Below are 17,002 nucleotides of genomic sequence, written 5' to 3' on the forward strand. Positions count from 1 at the left end.
TATTATGTTAATCAAATACATGCACTTTAAATCTGCATAATCCTGATTTGCAAAGGTTTGCATGCACTTGAAGGGTTTTGCAGCAAAAGACAGTCAAATTTGTTAAATACCAATCAAATGACATAGATACAGTATAGTTATCATATTTAATCCGCTTTAAAAATCACCATGTTCTATTTTGTGCCACAATACTTACTCGTGTAATTACTCATGAAATAGTCTTTAAATAGGGAAAACATGGAAGTGTCTGGTGGCTTCTAAATTTATCGCTGTTTGGATCCTAAGAAATGAATGGGGCTAGGCTAAATGCTAACACACAATTACGAAACACTGTACAAAGTGTAAGTGAATGCATGTGAAGTATGTATTAATATGTCTAAGTTGAGGTAAGAACATAGTAAAATATTGAAAAAAACGGTGGTGTTGACCACACTTAGGCCTGTGTAGGCCTACTTGAAATCTTTAGTTCACCTGGTTTCACATTAGGATGAATTGTCATATAACTTGATGTTCCTTAAATCTACTGAAGGATATTATAATAAAGTCTAATGAAAGAAAATCATGAAATGAATTCTCCACATGACCACAGAGCAAATTGCACTGTTCAAATGCATAATGTGAGAAATACAAGGTTGAATAGGGTGCATGCATACCAAAAACAAACACTAATCACCTGAACGGTGATTTCACAAAAAATATAATTTACAACAAAACAACACCAATAATACTACAAACAGCTTAAAATTGTAAGAAATTTGAACAACAGCTGATTATCCCTTTAACTTCCTGGGTTTCATATTCACAGCTGTGAATGATCAGAAATTTATATTTCTCAGCAAATAGTACATTCTGACTACAGAAATGGATGATCTAAAAACATTAGCTTTTCTACTTTTACAATAAAGTGACAAATCAACCATTTTGTTGAGCACGTTTTTGAAAAATTATTAAAATCACATGAAAGTTTTTTTTTTCATGGTACCAAGTAACATAATTTTGTAAAGTTAGGCCTCTTACAGTGTAATATTATGTCAAAAAATATGCTTTCCTTGCAAAATTTTACCAAGAACAATTCACATGGCAGGAGTGATTTGACATCCATCTAAGAAGAAATGTTGTGACAAGTGCTGTTGATTGACACTCTGACATCTAGTGGAATTTTTGGCATACGATACCTCAATCAAATGGTAGAGAAAGCTTAGGTACTCCTCTTAATAAAATATTTTAACTAAAAATGTGCTCAACCATTTGGATGAGAGGTAGTTAAAGAGTTAAATGTCTCAGCAGCTCTTGCTTGTTTACCAAACTTAAAAAAGTCTAAAATTGTCAAGTGCAAGGGTTATGGGTATTCCTTACAGTTGTATTGATAATTAATGCATTTGAATTTTTAATTTTATAGATTTAGTAAGTTAATAAGTTAAAGAAACATCTTGGTTATGGTAATAACCCTCTTTCTTTTAAGGTAGGGAACGGAGGCATCACACCAATGACTTGGGAACTCGCTAGAGAGACCAATCTGCTTTGAATGTAACTAGAAAGAGACAATGAATATTGGCATGCAGTATTTGCATCTGCCGTCTCCGCCCTGCCAGTGGAAATAGATGGCAGGTGCGCTGCGTAATCAGCTTTTCGCTGAGGAGCCGAGCATAAGAGACCTGGCGCCTCAGCAGTGGTACAGTAACCGTGGCGATGGTTGTGACGTCTCCGTTCCCTACCTTCAGGAAACGCAGGTTACATCCATAACCAAGACGTTCATTTTCATTCAACCACTTTGATCTCACGTCAATGACCTATCACTACCAAAGCACCACAGGTTCTGACCCTTCCAGTGCCCAGCATAAGCCCCCTGCTATTAGAGTAGCCAGAACAGGCCCTACGCAGAAAAGGCTGGTGACCTGTTCCTGTATAAACCAATTTATTCATCATACTCGTTCTGGCATTAAGGGGAATGCTGCAGAAGCCACATCCTCCTAAGCAGGTACTTCAGTGGAATTAACAATATGGAATAACTGCGTAGGGTTTTACTGGATATCAAAGTCTCTGGGTTGGCTTCAATGACACTACACCACAAAGAAATGGCAGAAGGGCTCTGCCAGGGAAGACGCTGGCTCAAGGCTATTATGCATAAAATACACACATGGGATATAGAGGGGTCACTACATAGGGACAACAAAGGCTTTCAAGAATTCAGCAAAGAAAGGCTGGTCCCAGACCACCATGTCTGCCTGCCAAGGCATTGGAGGAAATGGTAGAGTTTGCCATCATGGAACTTCTGGCAATGATCTAGCAGCATAATGGCGCTGCAAGCCGACACTCGAGCCAAGTCTCTTCATTCTTCTACCCATTTAGGTGAAAACACTGGAAGATACCGGCTCCACACGAAGACTATAGAACATAGATAACATGTTAAGTGCTGCCCAGCCACCAGATCTACAAATTTCTGTTAGCGAAGCGTTGCATGCTAGTGTCCAATTGGAAGTAACACTTCTGGTCGAGTGCACTCACAACCTGAGCAGGCACAGAGTGCCCTGAGCTTGGTAAGCCAAGGCAATTGCCGACCGATAAAGCATGCAGGTTCCCTACCCTCTTTGTCAAAGACTACAAAGGCTCAAAGGGGGCTTCCTGGACTGCTTTTAGCACCAGGGACAAGCCCCAAGAGGGTATAGGGGGAGAACATAGTGGATTTAATCTCCTTGCAAACCCCCCGAAGGAACCTGATGACAAGGTTGTCCATATCTACCGACTTACCTCCTATGCAATCATGGTGAGCAGAGATTTCAGCAACATATACTTAGGGAGACAGCCATCGCTCCAGCCCCTGCTATAAAAAGAAAGCACAATACTGACCAAGCATTTTCGGGGGTCTTCTCCACAAAAAGAACACCAGTAAACAAACTGGTTCCACTTCAAAGCATAAGCATGTCTTGTATAAGTAAGGGTGTGCAATACCTGCTGGGGTAGGCCAATTTGAACTTACGCTTCCCATTCAGGGACCACACAAAGAGTTTCCAGCGGATGCCACAAGCCCCGTCTCTGAGAGAGGAGGTCCCTCCTCAGAGGAATGCGCCAAGGAGGGGCTGGCACAAAAAGGTACCAGTTCCAGGAACCCAGTTCTGGTTTGGACAGTAGGTTGCTACCAGCAGAACTTGCTCCTCATCCACCCTGACTTTGCACAATGTCTGAGCAAGAAGGCTCACTGGGGGTAGCGCATACTTGTGCCAATTGTCTTCAGAGATGCAAACAGGTCAACCTGATCCGTGGCATAGTCACAGAATTTTTTGCTCATTTTTCCGTGGCATTCTCACGGATCTCTGCATATTTCCGTGGCTCTGCCACGGACTTTCTTTTCCGTGGCATTCTGACGGATTGGTTACTCAACTGTTTTGTCCTATTTTCTTACCATTTTCGCTTCGGTTTAGGGTTAGATTTACATAAAATGACATCCCTACCCAAACCCAACTCTAACCCCAACACCAGGCGACAATTGATTAAAGTTTAGAAAAATATAAAAGAATAAAGCAGAAAAAATAGTATAAACCAATACTTAAAGTGACATACTAACGCAAACACCAAATCTAACCCTAAACCGAAGCGACAATGGTTTGAAAATAGGAAAAAGCAGTTGAGTAACCAATCCGTGAGAATGCCACGGAGAAGAAAGTCAGTGGCAGGGCCACGGAAATATGCGGAGATCCGTGAGAATGCAACGGAAAAATTAGCAAAAAATTCTGTGACTATCCCAAAGAACTTTGTGAGATCATGTTGAACAGGTCTACCTGTGTTTCCAAATCAGCTGGACCGTCCGGGGGTGGATTCGCCACTCGACTGGGAATGATGCTCGCAAGAGCCTTTTGGCTGCGTGTTTTAGTGTGCCTGGGATGTGAATGGCTCGACGTGACCTCAGATACTTCAGACTTCACAACATGCGACGGGAGCATAGACCATTCGGTGGATGTACGCCACAGTCGCAGTACTGTCTGTGCGGACTAGCACATCTTTACCCTGTAACGGCCGCCTTAGGCAGGTCAGTGCCATCTATTTATACTCCCCCAGCCAGGCATGGCAGGCAGATGCAAATACTGCATGCCAATATTTATTGGCTCTTTCTAGTTACACTCGAAGCTGAATGGTCTCTCTAGTGAGTTCCAAATTTGTCTGTCATCAACGTGACGTTGAAGTGACCAACTGATAGGGAACTAAGATTCTTAAAGCAACACTATGTAGTTTTTTTACCTTTAAATAATGTCTCTAAAATTATTTCAGTGATAGAACAACTTTTAACTGGACAAGTTGTACTGTTCCTGCAACCTGAGCAGCCTCCTAGCTGCTACAAGCACACTCTGAAAGTGGCGGTGGAGGGTAGAGCACACAGCCCGCACCTCCCCCTGCCTGCAGAAGAGTGTATGATACCAGGCACTGTTGCGCTTTTCAACCACATGGGGGAGCTGTAAGTCATTTTTACATGGAAACTACATAGTGTTGCTTTAAGTTATGGATCCAGAATGCTAAATTTTAAGTAATGTTTAGTCATGATTACTTGATTGCTTAAGTACAAACAACACACATTGTACAGTAAGAATATTCAGTGGAGGTTCTCAAAGATGCTTATCTCACCTACAAGAAGACACAGGGGATTTTACCTCCGGTTTTCACTAATCGTAGCTAAATACATATGGAGTGCAGAGAAAGTAGACCTTTTAGAGCTATGGTGGTTAGTGGGAAAATGTTATCGTAATGGAGAGAATATATAATGATGTTCAACAGTAATGAGGGCACTCTGAACAAATTGAGACAAATCTACCTCTGTGAACAAAGCATCTGAATTGGCAGGGTTTAGAAGAGAAAGCCTGTGGAAACTTTAATTAGTAGCTTAACTCCAAATACAAAGCACACAGTTTCAGACCAGACAGTGGAAAAGTGCAGCCTGTTCTTTTCAAAAGTACAGAGAAGTAATTAAACCTAACCCTTACTTAAGACTTTAAAGAAGGCTATCTGAGTAATGGGAAGATCCAACAAATGTGATGCATAACAGCATTCAAACAAAAGTTCTAAGACGTTTAAAAATTGAGATAGCTAATCAGTTTATATCTAATTTATTCTGCCAGCGTCTCCACTGTAACCGAATCCACTGCACACCACTTTGCATAGTAATTATTAATAATAAGCATCATCATAAGGACATACAGTAATACATAATGTTGTAATATGTAATAATCCAGTTTAGATGTTCACATTAAAGTCACCTCTACTGTATATGATCTATAGGTATATTGATGACTAAAATATATTAACATAAAGGCAATAACGTATCAAATATCGCATTAAGATGCAACAATATATAGTCTCTCTAAACTGAATATTCTGTGCTGTTTCAGGATTGCTTTTCTTCGCATAATATTACTGTTGGAGGTAAAAGCTGTGTAGTGGTTCAGTTTCACAAAAGCAGAGAAATGTGTTTGCACTGTAGTACTTGAAATGAACAAATATTTACAATGTTGTATAACCAGTCTGCAATTTTCCAAACCCCCACTTTTAAACAGCACAAGGAAATTGCAGTCATAAATTGAATCCTAGTATTGAATTAGGGAAAGTATTTGTAATGAAAAATCTACATTTTCAGTAAACTATTTACAGAGCTACTTAAAGGAGATATATCATGAAACTCTGACTTTTTCTATGCTTAAATGCTATAATTGGGTCCCCAGGGCTTCTAGCAAACTAGAAAATATAAAAAAGGTCAACCCAGTAAGTTAGTTTTGGTAAACTTTTTTTCTGCAAGCATGTGAAAAAATAGGTCATTGAAATCTGTCTCCCTTTGTGATGTCAGAAGGGGATCTTATTATAATAATACCGCCCCTTAATCTGCAACTATCCAACCACGGCACTGTCATTTAGTGCAGAGAGAGAGAGAAATAAATTGATTGACAGCACAATTAAGTTTCAATTTCAACAAACCACCATTATGGCGATCAGTGTTTGCATTTCATCAGCTCATTTGCAATTTAAAGGACACACATACAAAGTGGCAATTTTAACATGTTATAATACATTATCTATGGGTTTTTTTTAGCTAAAACTTCACATATGTACCCGAGACACCAAAGATTTATTTTACATCTTAAAAAAGTCTGGTGAAATGTCCCCTTTAAGTTATTAAAGATGATCTGTAAAAGCGATAAAGAATAATTATGTCCTCCAACCTTTCACAAGTACTGTGGGTGATAATGCCAAGTCAGTGGAATTTAAACTGAATTTCAACATAATAACCTATAAAAAACTACTTTGAGGTGATAAAATAGTTTATTCAAAAGTGTTCCTTAGGTCGCAAGCACTTATTAGGTTATAGAAAATATAAAAAAATTGTAATTTGCTATGTTGAACATCTTTTGATTTTGGGTAATAAGCAGAGACAACTGTAAACAAGCTTTCCTTAAAAATGGGTAACCATGTGCATTTTCAAAAAAAAATGCTCTGTTTGATGGAGCATTTTCACTATTATTTTCACATTAAAAACCATATAAGATTTCAAAAGTGCCCTTCAGACAGAACATGACCTCTATGACAGTTCTTAAACGTAATGCTGTAATATTGTGAGAAATATTCTTGGTATTGGGATACTCAGCAAGATACTCAGCAAGTCCAGGGCCTTAAGACCACATGGCCTGCCAGATTTCTCCCTAGTGAACCCTTTAAAGAGAGCCACTCTGTGGGACATCAGGAAGAAGAACTTAGATGTCTTTCCAAAGATTATAAATGAAAGATTTAAAAGAAAATAAATTCCCATCCCTCACGTACACACTTACTCTACACAGTATGTGCTTTTGAACTAGATAACACTCATGACAATCCTTATAAAAAGAGTGGGAACGACAATAACAGCCAAATGAACAGTCTACACGCTAAAAATGCTTATTTATTATTTTCAATCCAGTGTTGGGTCAAAAAGGGATAAACCAATCCTATGCTGGGTTGTTTCAACGCAATATAGTTGTAGCTGGGTCAAATACAAACATTTTCTGGGATAATTTAATTTAAGTGGCTGAGTTCGTCCTTTTCTAACCCAATGCTTGGTTTAAAATAACCCAGTATTTTTATGGGCTATTTGTGTATATGCCTCTAATAAAGTTATTTTAATAAAGTTAATTATAAAGTGTTTAACTTATTTCCTTTTTCTACCGTTTCAATGAAACAAACAAAACAATAGCTGCAGTCGATTTTTTAAACAAAAGTTACTTTCTTCTTTTACTGCTTTAAATATTTAACACGTCCTTTAAGCACTAACAACCCTGGTCATTTGTTGCGAGATTAATCACAAGATTAATCAATTTTTGGTTAAAAACAAATTAATCAAATCAGCATGTGCCCTTTGGCAATGTATTAAAGCCCCTGCAAGGTCTGGATAATGTCAAGTCACATAAATGTTGAGGCTTCACAAAATAAGTTAACGCATTAGTCAGGAACTCTAATGAGTTGTGGTTGAAAAAATGAGGAAGTGATATTGAATCCTATTTCAAACTATTCTCATATCCGACAACTCATGAGAGGTGCAATTCAATGTGGCAAATATGGGCCTGATTAAAAATCGCATTTTCACAACAAACACCTCAGGAAAGTTTATTCAAAGCTTTTTGGTAAAATACATTTTTAACAAGTCAACACTATCAAGTATCAAGTCTATGTAATATCTCACCCCATCACATTTTTTCGAAAACTTTCGTAATATGACAAATCCGAAAATGTTAACAACAAAGGAAAAACACATCGTTATAATTATATGTTGATGAAATGAGTTAATGGAAATTGCATTTTGTTTGATTTTGTTAAAACATTCTTTTTTAAAACATTTCTGAACATTTTATAAGATTGGATCAGAGATTTTAAAGCTCATATATATATACAATTGAAAGAAAGTATGTGAACCCTTTGGGCTTGCTTGGATTTCTTCATAAATTGGTCATAAAATGTGTTCTGAACTTTATCTAAGTCACAACAATAGAGAAACACAGTCTGCTTAAACTAATACAGCACAAACATTATACGTTTTCATGTTTTTGTTGAGCACAGCATGTAAACATTCGTGGTGCAGGGTGGAAAAAGTATGTGAACCTTTGGGTTTAATAACTGGTTGACCCTCCTTTGGCAGCAATAACCTCAACCAAACGTTTCCTATAGTTGCAGATCAGACCTGCACAACGGTCAGGAGAAATTTTGGACCATTCCTCTTTACAAAAGTGTTTCAGTTCAGCAATATTCTTGGGATTTCTGGTGTGAATCGCTCTCTTGAGGTCATGCCACTGGGCCACTCCAGAAGGCGTGTTTTCTTCTGTTGAAGCCATTCTGTTGTTAATTTACTTCTATGCTTTGGGTCATTGTCCTGTTGCATCGTCCATCCTCTGTTAAGCTTCAGTTGGTGGACAGATGGTCTTAAGTTTTCCTGCAAAATGCCTTGATAAACTTTGGAATTCATTTTTCCATCGATGACAGTAATCCGTCCAGGGCCTGAGGCAGCAAAGCAGCCCCAAACCATGATGCCCCCTCCACCATATTTCACAGTTGGGATGAGGTTTTGATGTTGGTGTGCTGTGCATTTTGTTCTCCACACATAGCGTTGTGTGTTCTTTCCAAACAACTCAATTTTGGTTTCATCTGTCCACAGAATGTTTTGCCAGTAGTGCCGTGGAACATCCAGGTGCTCTTTTGCAAACTTCAAACATGCTACAATGTTTTTTTTTTTTTTTGCACAGCAGTGGCTTCCTCCGTGGTGTCCTCCCGTGAAGTCCATTCTTGTTTAATGTTTTCCTTATTGTAGATTTGTCAACAAAAATGTTAACATGTGCCAGAATTTCTGTAAGTCTTTAGCTGACACTCTAGGATTCTTCTTCACCTCATTGAGCATTCTGCGCTGTGTTCTTGCAGTCATCTTTACAGGACAACCACGCTTAGGGAGTGCAGCAACAGTGCTGAACTTTCTCCATTTGTAGACAATCTGTCTTACCGTGGACACGTGGACATCAAGGCTTTTAGATATACTTTTATAGCCCTTTCCAGCTTTATGTAAGTCAACAATTCTTGATCGTAGGTCTTCTGAGAGCTCTTTGGTGCGAGGCATGGTTCACATCAGACAATGCTTCTTCAGAACAGCAAGCTCAAAACTGGTGTGTGTTTTTTATTGGACAGGGCAACTTTAATAAACACATCCTATCTCATCACATTGATTGGACCCCAGGTTGGCTGATTCCTGGCTCCAATTAGCTCTTGGAGAAGTCATTAGCCTAGAGTTTCACATACTTTTTCCACCCTGCACTATGAATGTTTAAATGTTGTGTTCAATAAAAACATGAAAACGTATAATGTTTGTGCGGTATTAGTTTAAGCAGACTGTGTTTCTCTATTGTTGTGACTTAGATGAAGATCAGAACACATTTTATGACCAATTTATGAAGAAATCCAAGTAAGCCCAAAGTGTTCACATACTTTTTCTTTCAACTGTATAAGAAAGTGACAAGATGAAAGCCAATATATTCTGTAACAAACTTTCACATAGCATCTTTTGGTTATAATACCGTTAAAAATTTACTATTTTTCCACAAAATGCAATAAATCCATGAAAAGTTTTTTTTTTCAAAATGCTATAAATCTATTGAAGCAATATATGAAGAGTTTCGTTGCAAAACGAGATAAATTCATTTTTTAACATTTTTGTCAAAACATGTTAATTATAATGTTATCATGTTATTATTTTGTTTTATGGTGCTACTTAGCTGTATTTTTTAAGTTATGAAGGTTTAAATCAAAACAAACCAACTGCAGATGCATTGAAATTAATTGGAATGCACAACCAAAAAACGAGATTTCTGAACAATTTAAAAAACGGTGGTTATCTCGTTTTGCAACGAAACTCTTCATATAAATGTGCATTCGTCTTTGCCATGTTATATTCATTTAGTTGACTTGTGGTATACACTGATTAAACATTAATGGCATTAATCAAAACACTTACTTTGTCATATTAAAGGGGACATATCACGACAATTTTTTAAGATGCCAAATAAATGTTTTAGCTAAAAAAACAAACAAACAAACAAACATATAGATAGTTTATTATAGCATGTTAAAATTGCCACTTTGTAGGTGTGAGCAAAAATGTGCCGTTTTGGGTGTGTCCTTTAAAATGCAAATGAGCTGATGAAGTGCAAACAATGATCACAATGATGGTGATTTGTTGCAATTCAAACTCAATTGTGTTTGGCAGTGCCGTGGTTGGATAGTGAAGATTAAGGGGTGGTATCATTATAAAAAGATCCCCTTATGACATCATAAGGAGAGCAATGACCTATTTTTTCACGTTCTTGCCGAGAATGGTTTACAAAAACCAAGTTACTGTGTTGATCTTTTTCACATTTTATAGGTTGATAGAAGCACTTGGGACCCAATTATGGCCTTAAACATGGAAAAAGTCAGATTTTCATGCCATGGCCCCTTTAACTCTTTCACCGGCAGCATTTTTCATGATTTTCAAAAAAGTTTAATGCCTTCCAGAAAATGCTCCTTTTTAAATATATAAACATACAATATAGGAATTAAAAGAACCAACCCTCTGCTTTCAAACAAAAAAATCAGTTTCATCCTACCTTCATGTGTTCTGTTTTTATCACCTCTCAAATATGTGTAGGTTTCATCAAAAACACAAAATTTTGAGCAAAAAGCTGAGATAATTCAATTTTTGTGAAGGACTTTTGCTAGAGATCAGATGCAGAGCGATCTTTAAAACATACACGGACATACAGCTGGTGAATAATAGCGGTATTGCAGATTGACGAGATAACTCGTCAATGGCGGGGAAAGAGTTAAGAACACTGTCATTGCTCCTGTTATACTTGAGACATCTTCGCTTACCATTTTTCACAGCGATCAGCTGTAAAAAATTTTGGTCCTGCTCGATTTTTGTTGGCTTCGCATAAAATACTGTAAAGTTTTTCATAAGATCCCCTGGGGTCAGTGTGTTAGCATGAGAGAAGCTTGATGTTGCAACCGGCATTTTCCGTCTCCCGGGTGCCTCTCGCGTAAATTATTAGCTGTTGATGGCTTACGTTTCTTTGCCATCAAAGAAAACCACCACAGGTTTAGCATTGCCAAAAAAGTATTATTTTGTTTTCGTTTGTTTGTTGATCACGATGACAAAATGAGGAAAACTAGGATTCTGTGTGTTTTCAACGCGCCGCCATTGTTTTTTACAATGCTGTGATTGGTTATGCAGATTTATTGCATTCTGTAGAAAAGGAGTAGTGGCGTTTATCGCGTTTTGGGGAAAAAGGGAGAAAAGATGACAGAATAAGACAGCGGAAATTGGATTTTGTGTAAAATTAAGAATTTACTTTTTAATACTGACCTGATATAATACTGATTTTGGCAGTAACTCATGGTGTTTATCACGTTTTGGAACTAAACTCTTCTTATAAATATATATATACGGGCTATATATATATATATATATATATATATATATATATATATATATATATATATATATATATATATATATATATATATATATATGCTATTTGGTGCTAACAAAATGTGACATTACAGATCATTTATAAAAACTGTTAAGTTATGCAGTGATGTGACTAACTGTAAACTGCAAAGACTATGACTCAGAATATTGCCAAATGCTTTTCACAGTCAACAGCAAAGCCTCATTTGACAGCAACTGATAACACTACTGTAAAACAACAGAATATGTCAATATAATACACATTGTGAACTCTTTTGTGACTAATAATCATGGCTTTACTTTCACTAAAATTCAATAAATAAATTAATTGATGTTAATTGTTCAATTTTTCTTCACCTTGAAACACATGTACACTGTCCTTCATGATGCTTTACATTTGTTAATGTTACAGAACAAATGTTTCAACGAAAAACAGCAACAATCCTTTCCTTAACAAGCTAACCTGTCAACAAGAAACCACCTCCCCTTATGCTATATATATGTGTGTGTGTGTGTGTGTGTGTGTGTGTGTGTGTGTGTGTGTGTGTGTGTGTGTGTGTGTGTGTGTGTGTATATATATATATACATATATACATATAGCACACACACAGGCATACATATACTTAAATAAGAAGTGAAAACAGTGAAAATTTGCCAATATGGAGAATGGCAACAACACTTGCTAAAGTGTTTAATAGATTGGTTAAAAGAAAATAAGACCTTTATCTTAGATATTTGTTTTTTTTTTGTTATACTTTCTGTTGCTCAACTATTATTCTTTGTGATGAGCTGCTTAAGTCAAAATGTCATTTCCTACCTGACATCCACAGCGTCCTCCATGACTGTCATATCTGTCTTGCATTTGGCAGATGGGTTGATGGCCAGCTCAGCGGGAGGAATGACAAAGCTTTTGCTAAGTGGCAGCCACATGCCTTCTCCAAGTGTATATGTGAATCTGAAACACAAAGGGCATTCATATTTTAGAAACATATTCCTAAACCATAAAAAAAATGATATTTTACCTCAGCCAGTCGGTGTGGCTGCATTTCGAGACAAGAAAATTGGCATTTTGTTGACAGTTGCTCTATGATTTTTTCATGAGGATTTGTGGGGTGTCACTGTCAGTGTAACAACTAACAACATGTTTTTACATTTTAAAAAGAATCAAATTCAATGAATGATTTTTGAGCTGAAAAAAAAAAGAACTTCAATGCATCCCCATGGGAGACGCCCACAGATATGAATTCATTTACTCATCTGGTGTATTGTGCCTCTGCACAAGGTTTTATAAGTAATGTGTTTACTCACTGATCAATCGGAAAGATTAAATAGATTGTATTCTAGTGCTGACAGAAAAAAATCTGCTCACTTTTTATTCTCCCCTGCTAAATCAAATCTAACAGTATTTTCACTTTGCCCCTCATCCTAAAGCTGAAGCGCATTTAAAACTCGAGTCATTACCAGAATGCTTATCTGACCTTGAAAACTCCCCCTGGTTTTAGTGCAGAGAGATGTCCGGGTGGATAAGATCAACTCACGGGTGGATATCCACAAAGGACTACAAAACAAAGCAGCTGAGCATTGCGAAAAATGCCTAGAAGTGAAGTATGGGGCGTTGGAGTAATGTAAAACTGACATATTGACAAAGCTAGATCTATTTTAACACCAATTCGAGGTATATGTGTAGGTGCTCATAATACACATCAATAAATATAACCATGTCCAGCATTCACTTGCATTGGATAAAAAATGTATCTACACTCTTTTTTTTAAATGTGTAGTGTTTATAGAAGGGGTCTCCAAACTTTTCGTGAGCAAGGGCTACCACCATGGATAAAACAATCTGGAGGGCTACATTTTTAAAAACATTTTTGTTTTACTTGTTTTTATTTGATATGTTTTATTATTGTTTAAAATGTTAACATTAATAAAATAAATCAAGCTAATATAAAAATATGTAATTAATAATATTAAAATTGAGGCTATAAATAGAATGTGCTTTGGCAGGAAACTCACAAACTCTGTGCAGGTAGTCTTGCATAGCCAGACCTTCAATACTGAAGGTCTAGTGTTTTTCGCTGCTTTTTCTGGAGAAAACCCGCCCACGAGGCTGTTTGACCGACATGTCAAACCACCAATCACAGTTTGTTTTGTCTAGCGTCACGTTTCGGACTCTCCACAATAACGAGCCGGCGGGCAACAAGTCAGTTATTGAAATAGCCAGCTGCAACCAAATAGCATCTAAATAAACAACATTACTCACCATAGAACAACGTTGTGCACTTAATCAACAGCCACACCATTGAAACTCTCCCTGTAAACATCTGCTTAAAGCATATCTCTCTGCTTTTTAACACCTACAAGCAATTCAGGAGAACCAAACTTTTTTGACTCCACTAACTGCCTCAAGCTAAACTCTTGGACGTCTTTTAGAGAGTCTATGCCGCAAACTTTGCATATTTTGGAGAATCCAATGTTTAGCTGATCATGATAACTGCTCATTATTATTCACGTGAACACAACTGATTCTCTTCCCCAATGGAACGTCAGAGCCTTGTTGTTTTTTTTCAGGGACCGAAACTAATCACGACACTTGCATCTCCTGGAAATCCGGTTTATTTCAAGGAATCAAAAGAATTCTTCGACATTACCACAGGGTTTCCAGGAAAGTGTACGATAAACATCAGACGTTCAGTCAACATTCTGTGGGGGCGTGAGGTCTGAGACTACTGTGCAGGCAACCTGGTGCCCGCAGGCACCATTTTGGAGACCACTGGTCTATAGTGTTTGTTGTTATAAACCAGGATTCTACATATTTTACGAACTGTGGTTTTGATACCATTCCTTTTGACAGTTTACCTTTCAATTCCTCTTTGCAAAGCTCCACCCCTTTGATTACTGTCAATCAAGCAAGCTTATACCCAATAAGCTGAAAAATTCATTATCACTAAACTGTTTATGGTACAGAGTAAATGGGTGTTATTAATTTAATGGACCTTAAACTGTCAATTCCACTTGGACAGTAGAGAAGGACTAAAGTTGTGAACTAAACAATCTTTGATGTGATTTTATTTGCATCAGATAAAGTAAATGTTAACGATCTAAGCGCATGGTCTAAAGCGCACAGCACACAGTCTAAAAGGGCGTATATGAATCCACTTTTGATAATTTAACCAAAAAAATATATGGTTTGTGCGCCTAGCCAACAGTCTAAAAGGGATTGTCGGAATCGACTTTTGCTAATTTAACGACGAAAAATGGTTTGTGCGCTGAGCGCACAGTCTAAAGGGTTGTTCCTATACTCGTAATGAGTAATGAGTGTTTGGGGCGTTACGTGCAATAAACCAATGTGAGCCAGTTGCGCTTGACCATGCTGATTCCCTATTTAGAGGCGGAATTTGTAAACTGAAAAACTAAGTATAGAAATAAAACCACCAGTTTAAGACTGATGGTAAAACATTGCGGTTCTCATCTCACCATATCCAGAGGTACAAATCATCATATACAATAAATCAGTGGGGTAGCATTTAAAAAAAAAACACATTTAAAAATAAATCAATATTTGCATTTTGTCAGGATTTGCTGGTAAAGAAAAATGAGTTTTAATATATAACAGAAAGCCCTCGAGGAAGCAAACAAGACAAAACTTAACATGACCAACCATAACCAAAATACCAAACACATTGAAGACACTGAAGACAATGAACGAGCACAAGGCTGAAAACACCAGGACATTAAATAGGGAAACTAATCAAGGTAAACAGGTAAGAGGAGTAACTAATAATGAAACATTAATTAGATAACAAGGGGGCGGGGCCACACTCAAAACTGGGAAACACATAGCACACACAACAGGACCAATATAGCTCCCCCACAAGACATCATAACAGAGAGGCAGCAATGCCACGATCCTGTCACAATAAACAAGACACAAAAATACATGAAAGCTGCTAGGATCGTAAAACATTTGAGTTAAGCAAAACATTAAACTATTTACCAGACTACAGGTGAAGCAGCCTGTTTACACCTTCTAATGTCTCAGTCCTCATTTATGTCCAACAGACTTAATAATAATCTTTTACATTTTAATCCTTTATTTTTTCATATTTAAATAAAAAGCAAATGCACGTTGACGTACCATTTATATGCACATATTAGACTACTAACACGCTCTTTAAATAACAAAAACAATATTGTGCCATTAACTTTAGACCAGGTTTTAATTGGTCAATAGCGTAGTCTATTTTAGTATTGCGCCTAAACACACCTCGTTTTCACACCAGAACACTCATGGGCGCAAAATTGGCGCAAATATATTTGCTATTTAAACAACGTGGCGCTAAACGTGAACATGATAAGTGCGCAGGGCTGAAACTAGCAATAAACACTTGTGCTGTATTGTGCCATGATAGGGCCCTTGATCTTATTACATTATCAGATGCTATTTTAAACTGCTATTTTAAACCCAGACCTCACTTTTAAAACCCCTGATCTAGATGACAATGCATTCAGAGTAATAAGAAAAAAAACTGATTAAACTAAGAGATAAAGGGAATAGCTATATTAATCAAATTACCCTTCTCTGTGTACTATGAATCAATCTCTCCATCGGCTGCTGTTTAATGTGGTGCAATAGATTGCTTTTCTTCATTACAGTTAGACGGGTCTATTAAACCTGCATCTTTCCCTATATGTGAGAAAGAGAAAACCACAGTCAACTGCCTAGTTTATTTTCCTATAGCACTCTGATAGAGCGTGTATGGGGTTTGACCCTCATCTAAAAGCTTAACATTTGATATATATTGATGTATATATCATATTTCACCTTTAACATTACATGTAATTAAACCTGCATAATTTTACTTTAGACCTGTCAAACATATTGTTATAATGGATGTGTTAAAGTAATGGTTTCCATTAAAATTTTTATCCCTAGGATGTTTTAAGATTGTATAGAAGTTTATGTTTGCCATCAACGTCGTTTTGATTGGTGGACAAACAGCGCGTCTTTGAAAATCATTCATGCTTGTAATATGCAGTTTCAGGGAGACAGAATGAAGCCTGCACCATTTATATTTTGTTGCCTGCTATAGTGTGAAATGGTTTTGAGTTTGCATTGAAATGGTTATACCTAATAAAACACTGAGACTGGGGTAAACCTATTTTCTTGCGGGTGGAATGTAAAGAAGGAACACATTTGTCAAGAAACACCAAAACTCTCACACAAACAGGTCCAATGCATAACAAAGCCATGATGTGATTTTGCTGTAAACTGCAAGATCCAGCATAACCGTCTGTGGTTATCACGGTTCAGATGAGATATTTACAGATATCATGCACAAAGTGTGCAAAAGGTTATCATTTTCCATCTCCTAAAGGTTTGCAGATTGGAAAAGAAATCAGATTTACGCGTAATTTGAAGTGTTTCAAACACACCAGCTCCATGGCAACGCATATTATCAGCATTACTTGTACTTCACTTTTTAAAGTATCAGTTTATATTTATGT

The 17,002-nt window shown here is 37.1% G+C and overlaps 1 protein-coding gene across 4 annotated transcripts in view; it reads right to left on the reverse strand.

The window, feature by feature from the left end:
• astn1 (astrotactin 1) overlaps positions 1 to 17,002 on the reverse strand; it is a 356,183-nt gene that overhangs the window by 197,451 nt on the left and 141,730 nt on the right. For all 4 annotated transcript variants that reach the window (XM_073874209.1, XM_073874213.1, XM_073874207.1 and 1 more), the window contains one exon: positions 12,312 to 12,449. In XM_073874209.1, coding sequence (XP_073730310.1) covers positions 12,312 to 12,449 — 138 coding nt within the window. The remainder of the gene's footprint in view (positions 1 to 12,311; positions 12,450 to 17,002) is intronic.

This window comes from Misgurnus anguillicaudatus, chromosome 2, assembly GCF_027580225.2.
Source record: "Misgurnus anguillicaudatus chromosome 2, ASM2758022v2, whole genome shotgun sequence".
Classification (NCBI taxonomy): Eukaryota; Metazoa; Chordata; class Actinopteri; order Cypriniformes; family Cobitidae; genus Misgurnus; species Misgurnus anguillicaudatus.